At 34.1% G+C, this 26549-nt stretch overlaps 5 protein-coding genes across 6 annotated transcripts; all 5 read left to right on the top strand.

The window, feature by feature from the left end:
• Positions 1-812: 812 nt before the first annotated feature.
• LOC143549939 (putative AMP deaminase) lies at positions 813-5776 on the top strand. 2 transcript variants are annotated; one of them, XM_077040703.1, is made up of 20 exons: positions 813-1201; positions 1488-1678; positions 1762-1945; positions 2134-2312; positions 2400-2451; positions 2544-2671; positions 2761-2940; positions 3024-3091; positions 3182-3324; positions 3424-3485; positions 3567-3680; positions 3798-3938; positions 4080-4232; positions 4348-4401; positions 4477-4587; positions 4680-4853; positions 4915-4995; positions 5080-5178; positions 5291-5399; positions 5539-5776. In XM_077040703.1, exons 1-19 carry the CDS (start codon positions 865-867, stop codon positions 5357-5359), a joined length of 2520 nt encoding a protein of 839 aa, XP_076896818.1. In that variant the 5' UTR covers positions 813-864; the 3' UTR covers positions 5360-5399; positions 5539-5776. The 2 variants fall into 2 exon arrangements, with proteins under 2 accessions (XP_076896818.1, XP_076896817.1); XM_077040702.1 differs by having other exon boundaries at positions 1759-1945.
• A 630-nt stretch (positions 5777-6406) lies between these two features.
• LOC143549928 (pentatricopeptide repeat-containing protein At2g13600-like) lies at positions 6407-9292 on the top strand. Its single transcript, XM_077040697.1, has 2 exons — positions 6407-9041; positions 9114-9292. Exon 1 carries the CDS (start codon positions 6407-6409, stop codon positions 8501-8503), a length of 2097 nt encoding a protein of 698 aa, XP_076896812.1. The 3' UTR covers positions 8504-9041; positions 9114-9292.
• A 1968-nt stretch (positions 9293-11260) lies between these two features.
• Positions 11261-16242, top strand: LOC143549926 (phosphoinositide phosphatase SAC8-like). Its single transcript, XM_077040696.1, has 20 exons — positions 11261-11308; positions 12045-12279; positions 12353-12480; positions 12583-12674; positions 12762-12819; positions 12915-12971; positions 13053-13086; positions 13236-13316; positions 13402-13508; positions 13796-13882; positions 14271-14348; positions 14432-14496; positions 14667-14765; positions 14875-14974; positions 15084-15198; positions 15282-15354; positions 15436-15529; positions 15605-15691; positions 15782-15848; positions 15940-16242. The coding sequence occupies exons 1-20, from the start codon at positions 11261-11263 to the stop codon at positions 16071-16073; spliced, it is 1839 nt and encodes a 612-aa protein (XP_076896811.1). The 3' UTR covers positions 16074-16242.
• A 1093-nt stretch (positions 16243-17335) lies between these two features.
• LOC143549925 (uncharacterized) lies at positions 17336-20081 on the top strand. Its single transcript, XM_077040695.1, has 11 exons — positions 17336-17398; positions 17688-17812; positions 17895-17979; positions 18055-18108; positions 18200-18282; positions 18347-18456; positions 18531-18606; positions 18700-19123; positions 19204-19533; positions 19607-19807; positions 19897-20081. The coding sequence occupies exons 1-11, from the start codon at positions 17336-17338 to the stop codon at positions 19972-19974; spliced, it is 1629 nt and encodes a 542-aa protein (XP_076896810.1). The 3' UTR covers positions 19975-20081.
• Positions 20025-23263, top strand: LOC143549924 (uncharacterized). The gene is made up of 14 exons (XM_077040694.1): positions 20025-20033; positions 20089-20161; positions 20246-20377; positions 20465-20752; positions 21079-21269; positions 21417-21541; positions 21657-21774; positions 21851-21906; positions 21987-22080; positions 22151-22337; positions 22441-22515; positions 22602-22702; positions 22789-22851; positions 22959-23263. Exons 1-14 carry the CDS (start codon positions 20025-20027, stop codon positions 23064-23066), a joined length of 1620 nt encoding a protein of 539 aa, XP_076896809.1. The 3' UTR covers positions 23067-23263.
• Positions 23264-26549: the final 3286 nt, after the last annotated feature.

Raw genomic sequence — 26549 nt, 5'->3', positions numbered from 1 at the left:
TCTAAGGTTTCAATAAAAGTTTTAGTTGTTCTAATCAATTTGGTTTTCTTAAATATAATTTCTAGGTCCGTTACCGCATGACCTCCTTTAGGATTACATGTCTTATATCGCTTGTCTACTAGTCACAACTGAAAAACGTAAACACTTGCTTATCTATTTAGCGATAGTTAAGTTTGTGGTAGCCGGTTCACTTTTCCAATTATTTTGATGATAATTAGTAATGGTACTAGTTCATTTTAGTTGTTATTTACTTGTTACCAGTTGCTCTGATAAGGATAACGACTTTTAATAATGCACTTTGGTCTTTTACTAGACATTAACCAATGATGCAGGATAACAACATTGATTTCATTTTAACTAGTTGAAAAACTGATGACGGTAAACGTAACTTTTGATTTGTATATCCTATTGCTTATATATTAGTTGATTGAAATTATTATAACTAGATAAAATTTATATCGATTACTTGTTGATTGTATGAGGGATGAGATATAATTTTGAATGATATGAAGATGGGTATGGTTTCCTTTTTATAATACGTAAAGAAAGATGTGTGATCTATGATAGAAACATGTACTAGACCTTTTATTATTAGAAAGATGAAAAAGACAAGACACGTAAGAAAAAGGAACATACCATAGTGATAAAGGCACGTGTTAAATAAAGAAGATTATTAGACCATTCATCCAGTCACTCACTCGACCATTGTCTAAAGTTGAGGGACCCATTTTATCAATAATAATAATAATAATATCCTAATCGCACTCTGTCTCTATGTATATAAATACTCCACATATCCTCTAGTTATTTCATTTCTTAGGGTTTTAATTCTCACTCACTCACTCACACCCAAATTAACAATAAATGGATACCTATGCGTTGCATCTGGCTATGGCGGCACTCGTCGGAGCTTCATTTGTGGCAGTCTCGGCTTACTATATGCACCGCAAAACCCTAGATCAATTGCTGGAGTTTGCCAAAACCGTTGAACGAGACAGACAGGGAGAAGATGCTGAGGTGGATGATTACAATTACAATAATAAGAAGAAGAAGCAGCCACGTCGGATTCAAGGTCCACGTAGAAACGGAGGATTTAACCGTCGTGCTTCCACTTCCTTGCCTGACGTCACCTCCATTCATGATGACAACGATCCTACTTCTGTTCCCCTTGGATTGCCTAAACTCCATACGCTTCCTGAAGGTTCATATCTATTTATTAATTGTATGCTTTATTCATTGCTGGAGTTATCATATATATACATATATATGGTTTATACAAATTCAATTAACGCCCTAACTGTGCAAATTAAGTAAGTTATGTAATTATACATACATACAACTAGGTTAATTATGTAATTACACTGCACTATGTTGTATATATAATTACACTACTTGATTCACACAATTAGCACCTTAATATAATTTATATTATATACATATATATATATATATGTTGTGAGATTATTATTAAGTTTTAATTATGATAGGGAAAGCTAGTAGTCATACTGGATTGGCAAAGAGGGCTTCACTTATACTCAGACCGACTTCTCCCAAGTCTCCGGTAGCGAGTGCCAGTGCTTTTGAAAGTGTGGAAGGATCAGATGAAGAAGATGTTGATGTCAATGTTGACAATGCTAATCTCGATGATGCTACGTATCTTCACACGAATGGGAATGCCGTAAGTTGTTTTTTATGATTTATGGTGCTATCATAAGAAATTGGTTTTCCTCTGAATACGTGTGTTTGGAAATGAATGAGCAGGGCACGGAGCAAGCAAATGGTAATGCAAATGGTGAACAGTTGCCCATGGCCGCGGCTGCTATGATAAGGTCGCATAGTGTTTCTGGTGATTTACATGGTGTGCAACCTGATCCTGTAGCTGCTGATATTCTTAGAAAGGAGCCGGAGCAGGAAACTTTTGTACGCCTTAGGATCTCTCCATATGGTTGGTACTCATGCCTCTTTTTAGTTTATTTATGAATACTTTTTAAGTTTTTTTAAGTAAATATTGAAATTGAACTACCTTGCATATGCAAAAAGAAAACGGTTTTCTTTACTTGATTGGTCAGTGTGTTTCAATAATTTATTTTGTAACAGTTGTACTTAAACGTCATACAATGTTATAACTTGCAGAGACACCGTCACCTGATGAAGCAGAGGTTTACAGGGCTTTACAGGTTTGCCTTGAAATGAGGGAAAGTTATGTGTTTAGAGAAAGCATTGCACCATGGGAAAAGGAGGTTATATCTGATCCTAGTACCCCTAAACGCAATCCAAATCCCTTTGGTTACGTTCCTGAAACAAAATCTGATGTACGTTGTAAACCAAAATTTACTTTAGACTAATTCATGTTATATCAATATAAGTTTTCTTAACACGACATTTTGATCATGTTGCAGCATTACTTTGAAATGGAAGATGGAGTCATTCATGTTTATGCAAATAAAGACTGTAAGATTCCATTATTCAGTGATTACTAATGGTGTTTTTTTGTCTATGCATATATGTACTTAAAAAGTATAAATTTTTTGAACGTTTTGCAGCAAATGAGAAGCTTTTTCCTGTTGTTGATGCAACAACCTTTTTTACTGACTTACATCACATTCTTAAAGTGATAGCTGCTGGTAATACACGAACAGTATGCCATCACCGGCTTGGTCTTCTAGAACAGGTTTACTGATTTTTTTATGTTTGTTATGTTTTGCAATTTTTTAGGTGATATGTTTTCATTTTTCTGACTTTGACTTCTTTTATGTCAAGAAATTCAATCTTCATTTAATGCTAAACGCGGATAAAGAGTTTTTAGCTCAGAAGAGTGCACCACACCGTGACTTTTATAATGTCCGGAAAGTTGATACCCATGTTCATCATTCTGCATGCATGAATCAAAAACATTTGTTAAGGTTCATAAAGTCTAAGTTGAAAAAAGAACCTGATGAGGTAATACATTAAACCCTTTGTTGATTTGTTTTTCATCTTTATTATATTGATTTCTGGTAGTGACTCTGTGTTTGCTTCTTTAGGTTGTAATATTTCGGGATGGGACGTATCTGACTTTAAGAGAAGTTTTTGAGAGCTTGGATTTAACTGGGTATTAAAATAATAATCTTTTGGCCCAGTTTTAAAATAAGTAAATTATCATATGATAAATTACTCATGGTATTTAAATTTCTTGATGCAGTTATGACCTCAATGTTGATCTGTTAGATGTGCATGCAGACAAGAGCACCTTTCACCGTTTTGACAAATTTAATCTCAAATATAACCCCTGTGGTCAAAGTAGACTTAGGGAGATTTTCTTGAAGCAAGATAACTTAATTCAGGGTAAGCTTCATCTGTTTCAACTTATGGGATATAAGAACAATTACTGGAATCTCAGAAACAAATTTTTTGTTAATCCATATGAATACCGTTTTTTGTCAGGTCGCTTCCTTGCTGAGTTGACCAAACAAGTATTTGCGGATCTTGATGCAAGTAAATATCAAGTAAGTTCTGACATCATGTTTATCTTCACATGTAATATTGATGGCAATTTTTTCTGAATTTTAAAAATGTTACATTAACAGATGGCGGAATACAGAATATCCATATATGGGAGAAAGCAAAGTGAGTGGGACAATTTGGCAAGTTGGATTGTGAATAATGAACTCTACAGTGATAATGTTGTCTGGCTGATTCAGGTATACATATTAAGGACATTAATGTTTTACATAGTTATATCACTTTTATACTTTCTCTTATCATAAAACAAACATTATACATCATTATCCTCACTTCTGATCTTGAATTTTGTGCAGCTGCCTCGACTTTACAATATATATAAGGAAATGGGTATCGTGACATCATTTCAGACCATTCTTGACAATATATTTCTTCCTCTTTTTGAGGTTACAGTTGACCCAGGATCACATCCGCAGTTGCATGTTTTCTTGAAACAGGTTTGCCTGTTTGACTTGAGATATTTCTGAAAATTGTGCTTCACACACAGACCACAGTGCAAAGCCATTTCTGGTTTCTAAATGTGATATGATTGTATATATAATGGCACTCTTTATACAAAGTTTTATTCAAAACTGCAGGTTGTGGGTTTGGATTTAGTTGATGATGAAAGTAAGCCTGAAAGGCGCCCTACAAAGCACATGCCAACACCTGCACAATGGACCAATATATTTAATCCTGCATTCTCATATTATGTTTACTATTGCTACGCCAACCTCTATACCCTAAATAAGGCAAGTATGCTTATGCAATATTCACAGTTTCATTAATATCCATTCAAAAAAAAAATCAAATACATTTTAATAAGAAAACAATATGAAATTTGAGTTTGTTGATGTTATGCCACAGCTTCGTGAATCAAAAGGCATGACTACCATCAGGTTCCGCCCGCATTGTGGTGAGGTATGTATTGACAACCGTTCACTTTTTTTTATCTCCGTCTTTTGGAATTATTGAGTTCTTTTTATTTTATTTCAGGCTGGTGACATTGACCATCTTGCGGCTGCATTTCTTACAACTCATAACATTGCACACGGGATTAATCTGAGAAAGTCTCCTGTACTTCAATATCTGTACTACCTTGCACAAGTAATATAAAATAGACTTTCTGTGTCTTTTTTTTCTGGTTTGCTGACTTTCAATTAGAAGTATATCTGATGGGCTGTTACCTTTGTAATCAGATTGGTCTTGCAATGTCTCCTTTGAGCAACAACTCCTTGTTTCTAGATTATCACCGGAACCCTTTTCCAATGTTTTTTCTGAGAGGCCTTAATGTTTCTTTATCTACTGATGACCCCTTACAAATCCACCTAACAAAGGAGCCGTTAGTGGAGGAGTACAGTATTGCTGCTTCTGTAAGCATCCACCTTCCAATTTTTCCTGAGTTTTGTGAATACTAATGTTATGCTTTCACAGGTATGGAAATTAAGTGCTTGTGATCTCTGTGAGATTGCCCGTAATTCAGTATACCAATCTGGTTTCTCACATGCTCTCAAGGTAAAGTTACCATTATCGATGTCATTTTCTTGTGGTTGTGTGTTAAATATTGCTGGAATTGGTAACTGAACATTTTTTTAACAGTCGCATTGGATTGGTCCGGAGTACTACAAGAGAGGACCAGATGGAAATGATATTCGCAAAACGAATGTGCCACATATCCGACTCGAATTCCGTGACATGGTATGCATTTTAATTTAAATGAACATAATCTTTTCTGTGGTTTCGTTATCAATATATTTAGAGTGAAAAGTTTGATATACCTTGTACTTGTTTACTATATTGTTGCATACAGATCTGGAGAGAGGAGATGCAACAGATTTATCTAGGGAAAGCTGAATTGCCTGAATATATCGAAACTTAGCTTCTTTCATGTCATAAAACTAATTTGTGGCTTTCTGGTGGTAATTAACTTTCGGTTGAAACATTTTTAAGGTTTTGTTATCATAACTTGAGCTTCATATTTGGGATTCATTTACGATGATAATAAATTGAATCACAATTACACTTTTGTAATTTGTTTAATAACACATTGTGTTTCAGTTAATGCAGTTCCATTAGCCAGCAGCATTTGGTGAAATCCCTGAAGCTTAAGAGCTAATGTGGGTCAACTCCAAAGTTCAGTGAAAGCTTTAGGTGAACCTATCTGAGTGTATATTATGAGAGGAGCAGAAACATATTCTGTAACACAAGACTATTATCTTTTTTAGGCTTTTGGTGGTGTCATAAAGAATAATCAAATCAAAATGCTTATTATATAAAAAGTAATTTTAGCAGTGCATTTGAACATGGTAATCCTGTTACCTCTATTTTTCATTCGCTTTAACATCTGGTTTGTAAATGATGGTCTTGTAGGCAGGATTACTACTGACATTAATTCATGTGTTATTTATCAATTCCTACTACTTTTATGCCAACATTGGTGAGCGGAGATAACAACTTAACAAGTACAATATGCATCGCTTCCTAACTCCGCATTATTCATCCATTAACCAAAATTATAGCCTAACATGCAAAGAATCTCCTCCCCATAAGTTCTTTTTATTGAATTAAACCATAAAAATCTCAAAAAAAAAGGAAAAAAACAAGCCCAACAATTAAAACTAGAAAAGAGTTATCTACCGCTTGTGGCCTAGTGATAAGATTTGAGCTAAACCTTGTGCAAAGGTTGTCATTTCGAACCCTGAACCCACCCGGGTTTTCGTCCCATCGTGTGCTATGCTAGAGTGGTGGCACGACTGTCAAGTGACAATCGGCGATATGGTTTCCGGGGGAACGCCCAAGCTAAACTATGGCGATAAAGATAACATAGTCTGGCTAGAGTGGGCATCGGGGCTCTCTAAATTCGGAAAGTAATTTAGCCTGAATACAAATAAAGGCGCCATTGTTAATGGAATGAATGAATGAATGAATGGCTAAATACGTATTGTGTAAGCCGCAGCAGCAGCAGAACTCTTCACATCTCGCACACCTTCTGGAGGTATGCCTCAAATCAAATTCACCATTGAAACAGACACAATGCATTCACGCCTACATCCTCAAATCCAGATTCAGCAAAGAAACATTCATCCTAAACAGGCTACTTGACATTTATGCCAAATCTGGCTCCATACACGATGCACACAAGGTGTTCGACCAAATTCCCCACAGAAACATTTTCTCTTGGAATGCTGTTTTATCTACCTTAACCAATGCGGGTCTTTTAGACGAAGCAACCCGGGTTTTCGGGTCCATGCCTGTCACTGACCAGTGCTCCTGGAACTCTATGGTGTCCGGTTTTGCTCAACATGATCGGTTTCTTGAGTCGGTCGAGTTTTTCGTGCGTATGCATGCTCGAGACTTTGTGCTGAACCAGTATTCTTACGGTAGTGCTCTTAGTTCGTGTGCGGGTTTGAGGGATATCAAAATGGGTGCTCAGATTCATGCTTCGGTTTCCAAGTCTCCTTATGAGGGAGATGTTTATATGGGTAGTGCTCTTATCGACATGTATTCGAAATGTGGAAATGTGGGTTGTGCTCAAAAGGTTTTCGATGGGATGAGTCACCGAAACACGGTTTCTTGGAATAGTTTGATCTCGTGCTATGAACAGAATGGTCCGGCTGATGAAGCGCTTGATGTTTTTAGGAAAATGATGAACGGTGGAGTTGAACCAGATGAGGTCACGCTAGCGAGTGTGGTAAGTGCTTGTGCAACCCTGACAAAACTGAATTTGGGACGGGAAATTCACAACCGAGTTATAAAAGTTAGCAAGCTAAGGGATGATATTGTTATATGCAACGCACTGGTTGATATGTATGCAAAGTGTAGTAAAATCTCAGAAGCAAGATGGATTTTTGATACAATGCCAGTGAAAAACATCATAACGGAGACCTCTATTATTAGCGGTTATGCCAAGTCAGCGAACGTTGAAACCGCGCGTTCGATTTTTGTCGATATGCCGGATAGAAATATTGTATCGTGGAACGCGTTGATTGCTGGCTACACACAAAATGGAGATAATGAAACCGCATTAGGACTCTTTCGCAAACTAAAACAAGAAAATGTTTTTCCAACACATTACACTTTTGGGAATCTTCTTAGCGCGTGTGCAAACCTTGCTGATTTGAGATTAGGCCAGCAAGCTCATGCCCATGTGTTAAAACACGGGTTTAGATTTGAATCTGGACCCGAAAGTGTTATCTTTGTAGGGAATTCGCTTATAGATATGTATGTCAAATGTGGATCCATAGAAGAGGGGAAACAGGTTTTTAAAAACATGGTTTGTAAAGATTGGGTATCATGGAATGCAATCATCGTAGGGTTTGCTCAAAACGGTTACGGGGTAGGAACGATTGAACTGTTTAAAGAAATGCTGGCAGCCGGTGAGAAACCGGATCATGTTACAATGATTGGATTACTTTCTGCTTGTAGTCATGCTGGTTTAGTTGATGAGGGTCGTTATTATTTCAACTCAATGAGTAAAGAATTTGGAATACAACCAACGAGTGACCATTATGCGTGTATAGTTGATCTACTTGGTCGAGCTGGTTGTCTTGATGAAGCCAAAGAATTAATTGATAATATGCCAATGCAACCGGATGCTGTTGTTTGGGCGTCTTTGCTTGGTGGTTGTAAAGTTCATGGTAATATTGAGTTAGGAAAATATGTGGCAGAAAAGTTAATAGAGATAGATGTTAGTAACTCGGGTCCGTATGTTTTGCTTTCAAATATGTATGCTGAGATGGGAAATTGGGGGGAGGTTAAACGGGTTAGAAAGCTTATGAAGCAAAGAGGTGTCGTTAAACAACCAGGGTGTAGTTGGATTGAAGTTGAGGGTAAAGTTCATGTTTTTATGGTGAAAGATAGACGGCAAGCTAAAAAGAAAGAAATTTATCTGGTGTTGAGAACACTTAGTAAAGTAATGAAGTTGTTTGGTTATAATCCTAATGCTCACGAGTTGGAGGGCAATGAGGAGTTGAGTTTTGATTTGGAATCTCTGGAAGAACCGCTTACTCTGGAAGCTGCATAATTTTGCAGGTTAGGTTGTTTTTTTCATATTTTTTGTATACAAGTTTGCCTGTTTGATTTGTCACAATATGTATGTGCTGCTGCATACATGTTTAGGTTCCTAAAAATGTGCTTCACATAGTGTGCAAAGCTTGCAATTTTTTGTTTTTAAATATATTATATGCTCGTGTATTATTGGCAATTTTCATACAAAATTAGTTTTGTTTAAAAACTGCAGGTTGTGGGGTTGGATTTAGTGGATGATGAAAGCAAGCGTGAAAGACGCCCTATAAAGCACATGCCAACGCCTGCACAATGGACCAATATATTCAATCCTGCTTTCTCTTATTATGTTTACTATTGCCACACCAACCTTTATACCCTAAACAAGGCAAGTATGCTTCTGCTATATGCACAATTTTATGAAGATCTAATTTTTTTGTAATTCAGTTACATTCCAACAAGTAAAACATTTGAATTCTGAGTTTGATGATGTTATGCTACAGCTTCGTGAATCAAAAGGCATGACTACCATCAGATTCCGCCCTCATTGTGGTGAGGTATGCATTGCTAGTCCATTCACCTTTTCTATTTCTACCTTTCGGAATTATTGAGTTATTTTCTATTTTCAGGCTGGTGACATTGGCCATCTTGCTGCTGCGTTTCTTACAACTCATAACATTGCACATGGGATTAATCTGAGAAAGTCTCCTGTACTTCAATACTTGTACTACCTTGCACAAGTAATATAAAATAGACTTTCTTTGTATTTTTTTCTGGTTTGCTGACTTCCAATTACAAGTATATCAATTGAATCACAATTACACTTTTTTTTATTTGTTTGATAACACATTGCATTTTAGTTATTGCAGTTCCATTGGCCGACATTTGGTGGAATCCCAGAAGCTGAAGAGCTAATTTGGGTTAACTCCAAAGTTCAGTGAAAGCTTATAAGAGGATCAGAAATATGGGTGTTGCCTCTCATCCACTTTTACTAAACATACCCCCTCCCTCAAGTTTTACATTAATACAATTTAAACCTTTTTTTTTTGTTTCTTTTGCCATTTTGTTATCTTTTATTATCATTATTATTTTTATAAAGGCATTCTTTTTCTATTTTTTACAACAATTTTTTTCTATTTATTTTTTTATGTATATTTAAAAGCCTTTAATAAAAACATAATTTTTCTTACTTAGAAAAAGTTTTTTTTTTCTTATCTAAAAAACGTTGTTTTTCTTGTTTTAAAAAATGTTTTTTTTTCTATACTTATTTTAACTTTTTGGAGAGCGTTTTTTTTAAAATAAAGAGATAGTTTACATTCTTTTATAAAAAAAATATATTATTTTATATAAACAAAAAGGTTCAATAACATACAACTTGATAAACAAATTTTACTCATTTCTTAGTTAACATTAATCTAATATATCCAAACTTAACAAAAAAAATCAAATTGTTTTGAATACATTTTATAAAAAAAATAAAAAACTAGCTAGAGAAAACATACAAACCTTTTCAATACAGATAAAAAAATAAACAAACATTTAATAAGATCTTAAAAAATAAAATAATAAAATCAATAACAAAAATATATATAAACAACTGTAAAACAAAAATAAAACGTAATAGTTTTTTATTTGATATTTTGAGAGAAATATAAAATAAAATAAGAGGGACTAACATGTCAATTACAAATGTTAAGGGAAATGAAAGTTCAGGGGATGTATGGATAGCAAGGGAATAATTAAAATACTTAATATATAAAAAGTAATTTTAGCAGTGCATCTGAACAAGAAATATAAACAACCAATTTTCTTCTTTACTTGCTTTACTATTTTGTTCCAAGTGATTTGAGTTTGTGGATACTAGTTGGTTTAGTTGAGGATTCTTTTTAAATTTAAGCACAAACATGGCAACTTAGCATGTCAAATAATCTCCATAAAACTTTTTCTTATTGAATCATGAATTAAAACACATTATACCATAAAATCTCAAATAAAAAAAACATGCACAACAAGGTCCACATCCCTTTGAACTAGAAAGTGAGTCTTGAACTGATAAAACAGCTGGCTGCAACAGTCTATGAGTATCTACAAAAGCAAAGTAACAAATTTTGGTCTTGGTCTTGTAAACTGGATGCTGACATGAAAACTTGTTCCACAATCAATCATCAACGGTTTTTGGACTGCAACACAAATAGAACATAAACCAGATTAGATTTCATACACCTTCAATGCTTGTATACATTACTGAGAAAGAGAAAAAGACATCGGTACCTCAATGTTTGGAGTCATTTCTCCATGTTTCGAGTCATTTCCTTCACCTGTTCAGCAATTTCTTGCCTCTTTTTGGCAGCTGCAAAAGGCAAATCCAGAAGTACATTAGGTGCAAATCCAGAAGTACATCATCGAGCCATGACAGTATAGTTGGTTACCTAGGGTGGCCATTTCTTCCATTGACTTAGAAGTCTTGACAGCAAATCGTTGAAATGATCGGCTATTGAAAGAAAAGGAAGCATAGGATTGTTAGTTAAGGTGATGTAAAGGAAAATAAAGATAGTTTAAAAGAGCATGTAAAAACACAACATAACATAACATAAGATAAGATAGTTGAGAAGATAATACAGTTGGTGAAGAAAGTAAGTTTAGTATAGAAAAGAGCAAAAGCATGAAGATTTAGTAATGGAAACATATATATATATATATAGATATAGAAAGGGTGGGCAAGAACATATATGAATTAAATAAATATGAATAGGTTGAGGGCAACAGAAAGAATAACATGGCGGACATGGACATGGATATCAATCTATCATTCAAGCAAGGTAAGGTATGAGAATATTACATACCTGTTGGCAAGACCTTCAACGAGGACCTCATTGACCAGGTATGAGAATACACGCTGCACAAAATTACCTCCCGCCATCAAAACCTAATCTGATTGATGTTTATATAATCATTCACAAAACAAACAATAATCAATCAATGAAATTGATCAACGAATTAAGGGCGATTTGTTTGTACCTGGTATGTATCGGTGCAGCAGCAATTCAATCCCTAGTTTCTCTCCAGAAACAAAAATAAATAATCAATAGTTATATGTTGGGTTAATTGGGCCTCCTTGGCCCATTACTACTTTTTTTGTTTTTAAATGAATTTTTATTATAAATTAAATATTGAAATTGGAACTAGAATATGTAAGTGATTTTGTAAAAATTATAATAATACATCTCTAGAAACCTATGCTGCTGATAATTATAAATGCACATAGAAACATATAAAAATGTCCTGTTTAGTTCAAATTGTCATCTTTCTTTTAGTATGGCCTTGTAACTTTCTTCAAGTGCCAACCAACTAAAAGATTAAATTGTTAAACCTTTTTTAGTTGTTTACTAAAGTCATATAACTTAATTGATATATAATAATAATAATAATAAAGAAATGGATAAGAATAATAATTATAAGTGAGTTATCAAATGCTTGGTAGACCTAATAAATCAATCAAGTGAAATGAAATTGATTTCATAGCTTGTATTAATTATTATTATTATTGCAATTGAATCAAGCGTGTGAATTGGATGGAAAAGGAAGGTTGGAATGGATTCAAGATACGAAGCGAACTAGAGTTGCAGGAATATGCAGAGACAGTCGTGATCAGATCTCTGGATCATCCGCCCCAAGGCTTTTCTATCTCTCGTTCCGATGGAACCTTTCATAAGTTTAATAATCTGGAAACAACTGCTAGTGCTTCCAAGGTGTATCCTGTATTTGGAGTTGCCGGATCCATTAGGTTGCTTGCAGGTTCTTTTCTTTTCTTTATGCATATTGGATTTCATTCACTTTCCTTCCATTACTAACACTAGTGCTTAATTAGGAACATATCTATTGCTTATTACTTCTCGCAAGGAGGTTGGCTCTTACCTTGGCTACCCTGTCTTCCGTGTCACCTCTATCAAGTTTCTACCTTGTTATCAAGCTTTAAATACCTTATCTAATCACCAAGTAACTAAACTAACATCCTTCAATTTCTCAATAAACACATATATTTCCTATTTCTATATCAACTCCCAAGCTTAATTACACCATCATTATAAATACATACAGAGAAAAGACGAAGCCTACTTCCAGACATTGTTGAGAATTGTCGAGGACACACCTGGCTTGTATTATTCCTATCAAACTGATATTACATTAAAGTATGTTCTTTTCTTACTTATTCTATCTTGACTTAATAATACATAACTAGGTAACATTTTGTTTTTAACAAACTTTATATCTTACAGCTTGCAGAGAAGATACAAGATGGCTGATGGCTGGATGACTAAACCTATTTGGAAGCAGGTATTATGACTTCTCATCTCTATTATTATGATTACTATAATACAAAACAAATCAATTTCATATGCTTATTGAGGATTTACATGTTTGCATTTCAGGCTGACCCACGCTTTGTTTGGAACAGGAATATCTTAGAGGACCTAATTGAGAATAAGGTCAGACATATAATCTACTTTACAAGATATTAGGTTGTTGGAACGCTATCTTTTCTGAAATTTTCATATTTCTTATCACAGGTTGATGAGTTTATTGTGCCACTATTACAAGGAAATATCCTTTCAATCTGTCCGAGTAACATGTTCATGTTTCTTTTCTTCATTCTATGTACTCTATCTGAATGTCCACCAATGCAATTTTATGCAACGAATTCTTATCAGATTCCATAGAGTTTATGATACTCTTCCTTAACTAAGAATTAAGCTTCCAGATGGGACAGCTCAAGCTAAACAATTTAACATCCACAATTACATTGATATCAAGGAGGTGCACAAGGCGTCTGGGTAGGTGAAGATGAATATTATTTGTATTAATCTAAGACAACAACATTTATATATGCCAAACTTTGAGTTTTCTGATATGAATCAGGTACTAGAATGTGGAGACGCGGAGCTAATTTAGAAGGGGATACTGCTAATTTTATTGAAACCGAACAATTGCTGGAGTATGACCGATTCAAGTCATCATTTTTGCAGGTAATTACTTTTTTAAAGTTATTATCCAATCTAAGTATAAGGTTTAAGTGCATTAACTATTGATTTAAAACTCCAAATACCGGTAGCTTTGTAATATGAATGGTGTGTTTATCTAATCCTACAATTGTGAATATATTGACATGTTAATGCAAATGTGTTTGTTTTAACAAAAAATAACTTTTGGTTGGAAGCTTACACACATCCAACTTACTATAGATCTATAAGTACATTTTTTTTAAATATTGGGGATATTATATTTTCTGATTAGTGAAAGTTCCTTTTTCCAGGTTCGAGGTTCAATTCCGCTCTTGTGGGAGCAAATTGTTGATTTGAGTTATAAACCCCGTCTTTCTATCATTGAGCATGAAGATACGGTGTGGACTTTATTACTCTATTACTATTATTATATGAGGATTCTTTAATTATGGTAACTTGGAGCCTAATGGGGCGTTTGGTTCGTTGGAATTCGATGAAAATGGAATGAATTCCCTCAAATTTTAATTCGACATTCCTTCCAAATTGTATAGGTTTTAAACCAACTGAATTGGAGTCTCCAATTTCTTTTGATATATTCCTATTCCTTCAAAAAAGTTTCCGTGACCCAAACACCCTCTTAGTCTAGTTGAGTAGTAATTGGAATACTTGAGTCTTAAAGTTCAAGAATTATTTAACCTACCAATATAGTCTTCACTTTTGAGCTATATTTTATTAAGTATATCATACAAACAGCCACTGATAATAATGTTTGGTTAACTTCTGCAGCCTATGGTTGTGAAGCGGCACTTTCATGATCTTATGCAAAGATATGGAAATACTATTGCTGTTGACTTAACCGATAAGGTAAGAGTTGACCAAAACATTAATTTGATTGCATTGTAATGGTATTCTGTATAATGGCATGCTCTGTTATTGGTTATGTGCAGCATGGTAATGAGGGCCAACTGAGCTTTGCATTTGCCACAGAAATGGAAAAGCTGCCAGATGTTAGGTAAATCTTTATTTGTGCTTTGACTTTCTACTATATATTTGTTTGCAATCTAGACCTTTTTATTACATTTACACAACAAAGGAAACATTGATCTAGAATTTTGTTTTTTAGTTATATGTGTTCACGCGGGGGCAGATTGCAGTTTTAATGTGAATTTGTTATTGATTCAGATATGTCCCATTTGATTTCCATCAACGCTGTGGCGGATCAAATTTTGACAGTTTGAAACTTCTTTATGATGAAATAGCTGATGACTTTGAAAAACAGGGGTAATACTACAATCTTTACAAGTTATTCTCCTGAAATAGTTTCCTTTAATGGAACTATGATGGTTTTTTCATAATACAATTTATGATATTCACTCTTCCAGCTCAGCAGATTCTTTCTCCAAACCACGGATGGAGAGTTGTTAGAAGAGCAGAAAGGAATAATTCGATCCAACTGCATTGATTGCCTTGATCGAACAAATGTTACACAGGTTCAAGAAAACACACTTAAGCTTTAGTACTTTACACTATTATCTAGATGTTACACAGATTAATACTACATACCCTAAAAGAATAAAATTGTGATGTTTGTGATTGCAGAGCTATCTTGCAAGGATATCTTTGGAACAACAGTTGCAACGGATCTGTGCACTAACATCTTCAGAGTACATTTGTTCTTTTACAGACGACGAAGATCTTGAGATTTTTAGAAACTGTGTGTACTAATATTATTACGTATGGTTCTTCCCCAACCGAAAACTTTATTCAGTGTTAATATTTGCAACTCTTTTTTGATAGTGTGGGTGAATCAAGGTGACGAGATCAGCCTTGAGTATTCTGGAACCAATGCTCTAAAAGGAGACATTGTCAGGTAATATCAGAAGAAAGATTGAGATACAATAATCCTTCTGTCTTCCTTTTCGTGACCTTTCTTTTTCTTCATTTTTTGCAGATACGGGAAACAAACTATTTCTGGATTAATAAAAGATGGGATTAGTGCTCTTTCGAGATATTATTTAAATAATTTTCAAGATGGAATTCGACAGGCAAGCTTCTGTATAACAAAATTTTGCTTCCTAATAAGTATTTTTCCTGAGTATTAATATTTTTACAATTTTCAGGATGCAATCGATCTCATTTCTGGAAACTATACCGTCAGTGGAAACAGTCCTTCCCCATTTCAGCTAAACAAATTCGAGTCACGCACTGTGAGTAACCATATTTTTGTCTGGATTATGTATTTATGATGCTTGTTCTTCAGTTACCATTCATTCTAAAACAATTTGGGTTATTTGCAGTTATTTCCAGTGGCATCAGCCTTATTGATTGGAGGCTTGACAGTTACATCCATTACTCTTAACCGAGGTATTGAACGAACTCCATTATTAATAAAAAAATATACATAGAGGGTTGTTAGATTTGGACTTACATGAGCTATTTTTGTTTCTTTTTGAAGCTGCAACGGGACAAAATGCCCAGAGTGTTATATCATCTGTAATATGTGTGGGTGCAACAGCAGGAATGATGGCTCTAGTAAAAGCGAATGGAAGACAAATATGTTCTCGGCCTCGTTTGTGCGGCCTTTTGTAGTTTGATTACTGCTACATTTCATATTAGATATAGTGTCTTATTGACTGCATAATCAAGTATAGGAAATAATGTCCTGGGGTTTGTTTGAACTCAGTTTGCCTTCATTTACTACTATTCAATTACTTGTTTCTTTAATAAATTGTTACTACTGTAATTAAAAAGGAGTAAACCATGACTTGTGATAAGTATGTGTTTGTGACTTTTGTCAATGAAATTACCAACAATAAATTATTATACTTGTTAAGCATAAAAAAACGTGACGCGTAAAGAAGATTAGATTATTTAAAAAACAAAATGGAGATGCGGGGTGTCGATCCCCATACTACCTCTCGCATGTGTTAGATGTTTGAAACTCAGTTAGGTTTCTCAAAGAACTTATGGTTATTGTAAAATGAATTAACACACAAACGCATTAATTGAGATGCAAGATATTGTAAGGTTGACTATGAATTATGTTTGTTACTAGCAGCCTTAAAATCTATTCTTTTTTAAGTTCTAAATGATGATTAATTAAGTTTAAAAGGTTAATCATCATCATCATCATCATCATCATCATCGTACTCAGTATATCCTGCTAATAGCAAAGCTATAGTAGGGTCTGAAGATGGTAAGATGTACACAACCTTACCTCTACCTTTTAAGAATATAGAGGCTGTTTCTGGTGAGACCCCCGACTCGATAGTAGTTTTGCATCAAATCTTGGACATAAGGCACATAACACTCAACCATCGGGATACCGTCGATTGGTGCATGTACCATTGTCTTTCGGCTGTCATCGTCACCACATGTTGCCTGATTAATCTTCCGCCACTTTTAACGTTATTTTCACGAGATTAATAAAATAACGTCAAAATTAATGCAATTTTACCTTTTTCCACCCGAGGGTCACACACATGTACATTATATGCACGCGCCGTAAACAGGGCGCATATAATAATAATAATAATAATAATAATAATAATAATAATAATAATAATAATAATAATAATAAGAGTTATGGTATTTATGAGTAAATAATGGGAAGTTAAAGGATAAAACTATAGGATTCTTTTTTTTTTGTTTTTGTTTTGTTTTGTTTTTTGGTTAAATTATTAGTAAAGTATTAAATAAAATAAAATAAAATAGGGTTGTGTTTGAAATGAAATGAAATGAAAGAAAGAGGTACCAAGTCTTGGAATCAGAAACCACCGGAGAAGACTTCAAAGACTGCTGCTCTTCTTCTTCTTCCAAATTAAACACCAAATTCTGCGGTGAGTGGAGTGATGTTTGCCAAGAAACTCTTACACACAGCTACCACAAAGCTTCATCACAATATTAATCATCAGGTACTACTACCAAATTCAAATTATTATTATTATTATTATTAGTATTATTATGAATCTAATCATTCATTTTCACTCACCACGATGCTAATGAATTAGATGAATCTGCTAGTTGATGATCAATCTGCTGCTGGCTCATCATTCAGTCACCTCTTTCTTTTCAAATTAATTACTCACTTACTTTTCTAACGCCCTATCCTAGGCAACATCACCAATTCTAACCCTAGAATAAATCATTCATGTCCAACATCTTTTTTAAATTCTTATTATTATTATTATTATTGTCTACCAGAATCTTAAAGGATGCCTCACACCACAAGATTTGGATTTTCAAACACCACTCCATTACGGTATCCCATCTACCGCATCACTTCTTGCCTTTGATCCTATTCAGCGTCTATTAGCCATCGCTACATTGTAATTACATCTCTAACTCTTTTTCTTTTTCTTTTATAATTAACATATCAACTTTATATCTTTTTGTGTTATTGCAATGCAGAGATGGCAGGATCAAAGTGATTGGTGGTGATAATATTGAAGCACTCCTACTTTCTCCTAAACAATTACCTTTCAAGTATTTGGAGGTTTTTTTTTTTAAAAACCTTTTTCTTATTTCTCATGTCACTTTAAACATGTTTCATATAATATTTCTCTTGCAGTTTCTAGCCAACAAAGGTTTCCTAGTCAGCGTCTCCAATGACAATCAAATACAAGTAATCACTGCTACTTCCTTCCTTATTATTTATTAAACATTTTTTCTAACTTTTAAATTACTTAAAATCTTTGTTTCATGACTTGGTGCAGGTGTGGAATCTCGAAAATAGGTCCATTGCTTCTACTTTGCAATGGAGCTCCAACATTACAAGTTTCTCTGTCATTTACGGCTCCTTCTTCATTAAGATACTTGAAAACTGCAATAGTATTCGAAATTTTATGTGTGTTACTAACTACTAAATACAGGTACGTTGGAGATGATAATGGTTTGATGTCGGTTTTAAAGCATGAAGAGGATGGACAACTTTTATTACTACCATATCATATTTCAGCGCAATCCCTTACTGGTTGGTATATGCTAATCTTATACACTATGTAGTTAGTGCTTAGTAAATAATTGGTGTATTTTTATACTCCACAGAAGCAGCTGAGTCATCGTGTCCAGATCATCAGACTGTTGTTGGAGTTCTTCATCAACCGTCTTCTTCTGGGAATAGGCAAGATACAAGTACTTATTGAGTCTCTTGTTTATATCTTTTGGGAGTTTAGTTTCCATATAATATATCGATCCGTTGTTTGTTCTTTTGCAGAGTTTTGGTTGCGTATGAGAGTGGCTTAATTATATTATGGGATATTTTTGAAGCTCAAGCGGTTGTAGTTAGAGGTGATAAGGATCTTGAACTAAAGAATGGAGTTGTTGGTCAACCTGAACATGATTTGGAGGAAAAAGAAATAACTGCTCTTTGCTGGGCGTCTTCTAATGGGACAGTTGTTGCTGCCGGATACATAGATGGAGATATCATGTTTTGGAAAACTTCAACCACTGAATCTAGTAAAAAACAAAAAGCTGCAGCATCAAACAATAATGTTGTAAGGTTACAGTTGTCATCTGCTGAAAGGAAACCGCCTGTCATTGTGTTGCACTGGTCGGCGAACACCAAATCCCAAAATGACTGTGATGGACAACTGTTTGTTTACGGAGGCGATGAAATTGGATCTGATGAAGTATTAACGGTGAGTTTAACACTTTTAACAGATTAGTAGATATAGTAATTTCAACCCGTTTACTTACAAATGGGTTGGCTTTATTGCAGGTTTTGAGTCTTGAATGGAGCCCTGGGATGGAAACCCTAAGATGTGTGGGTCGTGCAGAGGTCACTCTTATTGGCTCGTTTGCTGATATGAGTTTGTTACCAAGTGCAATAAATAATACTGGTGCTGATTTATTAGTCCTCACAAGCCCGGGACATCTGCAGTTAGTTAATCATAAGGATTTATCGGCCTTAACATCTCAACATGAAAAAAGAATTACTTTATCTTCTCTAGAATGTCCTGCAGTTGTACCTACACTAAATCCAGTCATAAATACAGCAAAACTTATCTCATTACTTGGCAATGAAAACACTTCAAAGTTTCTTTTGGAGGTAACTTGTATACTGCATTTATGGTTTTACGTTCGCTTTTGTGTTATTAGTATAAAGATTATGTTATACTTAGATAGCTACAAATCTGAAGGCCAGTCCAACACAAAAATCTGAGGGGAGTGGTTGGCCCATATCAGGAGGCATAGTGTATCAGTTTAATTCTCCTGAAGGTTATGTGATAGAGAGAATTTACATAGCCGGTTACATGGATGGATCTGTTAGAATCTGGGATGCCACCTCACCAGTCTTGTCAATCCTTTGTGTTATAGGAGCGGTTAGTCACTACTCACTACCTTATGTTAAATTTTTCATTGGTCAAAGATGATTTCATTAAACATATAACATATCTGAGACAATTGACAGATAAAAGATGTGGAAGTGAGTGGTTCAGCTTCAACTTCTCCAGTTTCTGAACTGAGCTTGTGCTCCTCGACTTCATGATTAGCATTTGGTAATCAACTTGGTTTGGTAAGAGATGCTTCTATAGTTCTATGGTAATGGTTTAACGGTTGACCATGTTTGACCTAATTGCATACTTATATTCTGAGTTTGTAGATTCGCGTGTATAATCTCGATTCCAGCTCGAAAGAGACAGACCTTCATGTTGTCACGGGAACCAAACAAGAAGGTAAGCTTATTTTCAACATGCATGTCAACCGTTTTATACTTTACTTAAGAGTTAACAGTTAACACAAGTTAGTACTGTTTTCAGTTCTTAAACGACCTGAAGGTGGAGGTCCGACTTGTATCGCTTCGTTCCACCTCATTGATTCCCCTGTTCAATCTCTTCAATATATAGACCATGGAGTTAAGCTAGCTGTTGCACATGAATGTGGTCGTGTAAGTCAACGTTCTGAATGCTGATTTAGTTATTTAACACATTATGCGACAGTTATTTGTGCCTTTTCGGTCTAAAATGCCTTCATTGCAGGTTGCAGTGATATCAACTCATTCTCTGTTTCATTCTTAACTGAGTCTTTACCTAGCCCTAGCAGTCCAGTGATTTCCGTGACATGGCAACCATTTGTGTATAATGGTGGTAACGTTAAAAGCCCTAAAGGTGCGGGACCAAAGAATGTTGACAAAAATCTAGAGAAATTGATGTTTGTAGCTACCAAAGATGCAAAGTTATATGTGTTTGATGGAAATAATCGCATGATCAACTCTAAACCAATGCAATTGAAGAAAGATACAGCTGCTATATCCATGCATATTATAGGCAAGTATGACCACTCTATTATTTTGTGTTATGGTTAAAATTAACGATTTTAGCTAAATGAAACGGGTTGGAACTTGGAAGTCTCTCAATGAGTATTTAAAATGCATAATACCTTTTAAATTATGTTAATTAAATAAATAGTTTTGATGTTAATAGTATGGTTTTTGTAATCATATCTAGCTCATTATTATTCAAAAAATAGTTTTGTTCTTAATAGCATTCCTTTTTCTTCTTTTATAAATTTCAAAAGTTTCATGCTTTATGGTATTTGTTTTGAAACCATGATATATTTAACAATATTACAAGTGTTATGTATATTCTTTCAGAGGGAAGTACTTCCATAGTTGAGTCAGTGGAACAAAAGGAGTCAACACAGCTGACCAAGGATGTTGCAGTCAGAAATGAACCTGCAAATGAAACCGATCATATGAAATCAGGACAGAATGCAATGGATTCACTTGTTTTACTCTGTTGCATGGATGCTCTGTGCTTATATCGTTTAAAATCTATGGTTCAGGTGTGGCGTCGGCCCTCCATTTTAACAAAGTTTTATATGCTAAACCGTTTGGCCCAATAGATATAAAATACAATCCAAATCAACCCATGCTAAGCAAACGGATCAAAGTTGTTGATAGCGAGTTACTAAGAACTTCTATTTTGCTAGGGGAATGAAAAACCGTTGGTTAAAGTAAAACATGAGAAGCATTGTTGTTGGACTTCAACTTTAAAGAAAGATGAAAAAACATGTGGATTAGTATTACTATATCAATCTGGCGAATTGGAAATCAGGTTTGTCTGTCTGTCTGTCTATTTTCATTCTTATAGGCATACAAAAAGAATATATTTACATAAATGTATGTATATGTATATTAAATAAGGTATATTGATAAGTATTGTTATACAGATCCTTGCCAGACTTAGAACTGGTGAAAGTAACCTCACTAATGTCAACATTAAGGTGGAGTTACAAGGCGAATATGCAGAGGACTGTGTGTTGTACAGAGAACGGGCAGATGGCCATGGTATTATTCTAGAAGTTTTACAACCATTGAAGTTTAAATGTGTAGTATCTTAGAAATTTTGATCAATATGTTGTAGATAAATGGGTCTGAAGTGGCATTTCTCTCTTTACTGAAAAATGATGACGACGGCAGGTATATTTATGTTTATTATTTGTGCACATAAGATGTCGCATAGTATGTATAATGATGATGTGTTGCTTTTGTTATTGTAGGGTTATGGAATCTTCTCCTTCACTTCATGATAAAGTTCTTGCAGCTGCAGTAGAAGCAGTGTTTAGCAGTTCTCAACATCAAAAGAAAAAACAGGTTGAAACTAATTATCACTATGTTTAACAGTTTGCTAAAATATTCATAATTGATAATTGATCTTTTGCAGGGTATCCCTGGAGCACTTGTTAATATTCTTAAAGGATTTAAAGGAGGAAAAACGAATAACAACGTCAACTTTCCTGAAGAATATAAGTTAGGTTCCAACAATCTGGACGAAATCTTTTCAAAGAATCCATTTCCGGGTCCACTTGAAAGTAATGCTAATAATGAGGAAGAAATAGAGCTTGATATAGGTAGGCTGGATACCTATCAAAATATTTTTAAAAGTATATGTTATGGCAAAATGAACGATGCTATTAGACCTAGAATAACTTTTACGTGTATATGTTAATGCAGATGACATCGAAATTGATGAACCCGTATCTGTATCCATGCCTACTTCATCACATACAACACAAAAGGCGGAAGTTGGTACGTTTGAAAATAATTTATAATCCATGCTTGATTTGACTTCTAATGATATTAATATTGTTACAACTTTATCTCTTATGATGCAGGAAAGAAAACTGAGAGGGAAATGTTACTTGATGGTGATAACGAGGAACCCAGAGTGAGGACACGTGAAGAGATTATTGCTAAATATAGAAAGAATGCAGGGGTAACCAAACAAATATCCTAATATGGGTATAATATAAACATTAATAAGCTACATATTATGTTATGACGGTTTTCGTTTTTCTTCAGGACGCTTCTTCAATTGCTGCACAAGCAAGAAACAAGCTTTTAGAGCGCCAGGAAAAGCTTGATGTAGGAATTGTTTTTATTCATCATTACAAAATAAATATATGCGTTATTTGATTAGCAAGAAACAGTTTCAACTATGATTTACAACATTTGAATATCTAATTTTTCAGAGGATCAGCAAAAGGACCCAAGATCTAAGCAACGAAGCAGAAGACTTTGCGTCCTTAGCAAACGAGCTTGTAAAGGCAATGGAGCGTAGAAAATGGTGGCAGATATGACAATTTACAGGTGTTTTCTCTCACATTTTTGGACAAGTTTTATGTAGCTTGTTTCAAGTATATATGTACTATACAAAGTTCACTTTGACGAACTACTACGTGTTTTGTGGATTTAACTTTAAACGGAAAAAATATGTACGTTATGTGATTGTATTGGACAAGATTTAAGAATACAACAACCGGCCTTCAAACTCCAATGCTTGTTAAATTATTAATGCAACACTCGGATATAGAGACACATGCTTGGAGTAATTTATTGACAAACAAAACTGATGGAATTAAATAGGATATTCGATTCTAAATGTTCCAAGTTGAAGAGTCCAAAAGTAGGTTTAGAAAGTTAGGTTTGAAGATCAACTTTATATTTTTAAAATGTCAAATAGTTTATCATTAACTTGTATAGAAGTTTCAGAACATGGTTATTTAATCAATTGGTTATGTACATTGGAAAGTTTAGTTTAAAAATTCATAATTTATAAAAGTATTGTGGACTTTTAAGGATTTTATCAATGGCTTAAAAGCAAAGTGATGTTTCTTGAAGTTTAATATTAAATTAAATGATGATATAATATTGAGATAAGAGTTTACTATAATATAACTGCTCCTAATATATCTTTATATTTCCCTCCAAATCCATTCTTCTATAAGCAAGCAATAATATATAAATTATTTAACTAGTCATATACGTTGATTACTTCAAATAAATCATATTATTAATGTCAAATACGTTCACAACTTCTATCGTCCATTTTAATTTGTCAAATACATTAAGGTCTAACTTTGACTAAATTTGAAGACCAGACGTAGACAAACCATACAGTAAGCCACAAAATTTAGTTTACTAAATATTGGTGTTGATAGAGTACTTGAAAAAATAATATAAAATGATGTTTTAATCAATCTAAATAAGTGTTCATAACTCTATGATTTACAATCAACTTATTATATATTAACCTTCTTATGCAATAGTTTTGAAAAATACTTAGTACATCAAATGTTGATACATCATTAAAGTATTATAAAGATCACTATCGATACTTAGATAAAATCAAATTGTATACGTTATACATAAAGTTTATTCAAATCACACCATCTAGCTAAACCCATTTTTTTATTCTTTATTGTGCATGAGACTTGTATGTTATTGACATCATCTTCGTAATGTGGATGGCGAGTCATGGTTTGGGTCATCATTAACAAAGACTCGTCCCTTTTGACCAATAAGAACGAATTAACACCATATGATTCTATTATTAAAAGACATAAATTGTATGTTTTTAGGTGTATGCAACTATTGAACCAGTTTTATGTAGATAGTCAAGGAAAACACTTGATACTTTGTTTGTCAAATCTAGAAAGGGGTTACATAACCCCTTTGACATTCAAAGCAAAACATCTAAGTATTTTTGTGTTTATGTTAGTTAGATAGGTTCTTATATTTAGCTATCATATATTAGAAGTAATTGTGTTGTCTACATTTTTTCTTTTTAAAAAAGCAAGAAAAGTCAAAACGAACAAGCTAAAGCTTGAGATGGCGTAATTATAAGTTAGTTTTTATTCTAACAAGTTAACGTTCATGGTTAGAAACTTAAGTAATGGGTCAAATAAAACTGCAATTCGCTAAAAACTAGTTAAGAAAGTTCGGTGGTAGATAAGAAACCATACATCTAGAATTCCATCTTATTTATTTTTTTTGTTAGTTATTTATTTTCACTTTCATCATAATATATTAATTAGCAAATTCATATAAAGTTACATGGTCATCACACACGACGTGATAGCCTTCAAGCAACGAACCATCACGGCAAAATCGTTTATCATTAATATAGGAAAGTGTTCCAATTTGACTAGTTATACTTAAGAACATAAAGTAGTTTAACGTAGTAGTTATTTACATACAACTAGGGAAAACCACATAACTAGCAATTAGATGAACTAAAAGTGATGAATATGATGCATACTTTTGGTTAGTACCACGCGCATATCCATAGATATCTTATCTATCCATAATATGGCAATTTCATTTTAATGGACAAACTTAAAAAGATAATGAAAAAAAGAGTTGATTATATTATTACACAACCCCCTTATGTATCAAAACTAAAGTAACGCATGCACACATTTTAACCGTTGTCACATGCATTCACTCACTTTAGTTTATTTGTATATAAACCATGATCTACTTGCTCACGCACACATAGACATATACACATACATATGCATATATAATCAACAAAAAGATTGTTAAATACATATTCCAATTTTCAAATAAAATGAAGCACGTACATCAAGTTATAAATATATACTTTGTTGAATAGTTTGAGCTTTACGTAAAGAATAAAATACCGGCCATTCCAAAAATATCTTGAGGAATAAAATATTAATATTAATATTTTATTAAAATACAAAAATTAAAATGACAACCAAATAAATAAATCTAAGGTGATGGGATAGAAATAAGTCACAAACATCCAAGTTCAATCCATATTTCCAGCACTTAAGCATGGTGTAGTGACAGGAAAGTTAGTTTTTTCAACAGAGATTCGAGTTCAATCTATACCTTCGCACTTACTTCGGGAGGGATATGGGTGATCTCCAGTTCGCACCTGAGAGCGTCCAGGTTTTATCATCAGTGAGTGGGTGGGTTTTCTCAAGAACTCGAGATAATTTGGAGACGCTTAAGAGATCCGTACAGCTGGGTTAAGTAAGCTGGCGATGACCTTTTACCGTAAGGTCATGCGGTATACTCTAACCCTTACATGAGTTAACATGACATGACACTTTAAAGATGGATTAAACCACTCCCCACTTGTGTTAAGTGTGTTATATGGATTATGTTTTTAACGGGTTAAAAGAAACAATTTGCATTAAATATGTATTAATTACTAATTGATTTGTTATTATTTATTTTTATAATTAAACTACATGTTTGATTTTAAATTAAATATTAGTAGGAGAGAGATGGGCTAGGGGCTCAAATGGTAGAGCACTCACTTTACAAGTTTGGTTGTGGCTCAATGGTAGAGCGCTTACTTTACAAATGAGAGGTAGGGGGATCAAACCTCACTACCACCAACTTATATGGGAGATATGAGGGATGACCCTGGCTTGTCAGGGTTCGAGTCTTGATCTCACCCGGTTTTACCGGCTCCTCGCTGTCGTACCGTTTGGCGGGCGTGGGGGTCGGGTTTTATCCGGTGAATCCCTCAACAGGTGGACCGCTAGGGGCTCCGTCCGTCCGGACTAGTGGCCGGCCCGTGCTACCTTTAGCCAATGGGGGCCGCGTACGGGGTACCCGGTGTTACTTAGTTGGCCGTTAAAAAAAAGTAGGAGAGAGATGGAGTTAAATGAGTTAAACCATTTTCTTTTTATGACATAGAGTGAAAGAAAAAAAATAAGTGATGTAAAGCTTATGTAAAATTAAGATGAGTTAGAATATAGCTCATGATCTAAAAAGTTGCTAGTCATTTTATTTTATGTTGG

Source organism: Bidens hawaiensis, unplaced genomic scaffold (genome assembly GCF_021521415.1).
Source record: "Bidens hawaiensis isolate Kalapana, Puna unplaced genomic scaffold, B.hawaiensis_p1.1 tig00015870_1, whole genome shotgun sequence".
Classification (NCBI taxonomy): domain Eukaryota; kingdom Viridiplantae; phylum Streptophyta; class Magnoliopsida; order Asterales; family Asteraceae; genus Bidens; species Bidens hawaiensis.
Note: the sequence above shows the minus strand (reverse complement) of the source record. Positions and strands in the feature narration are given on the sequence as shown.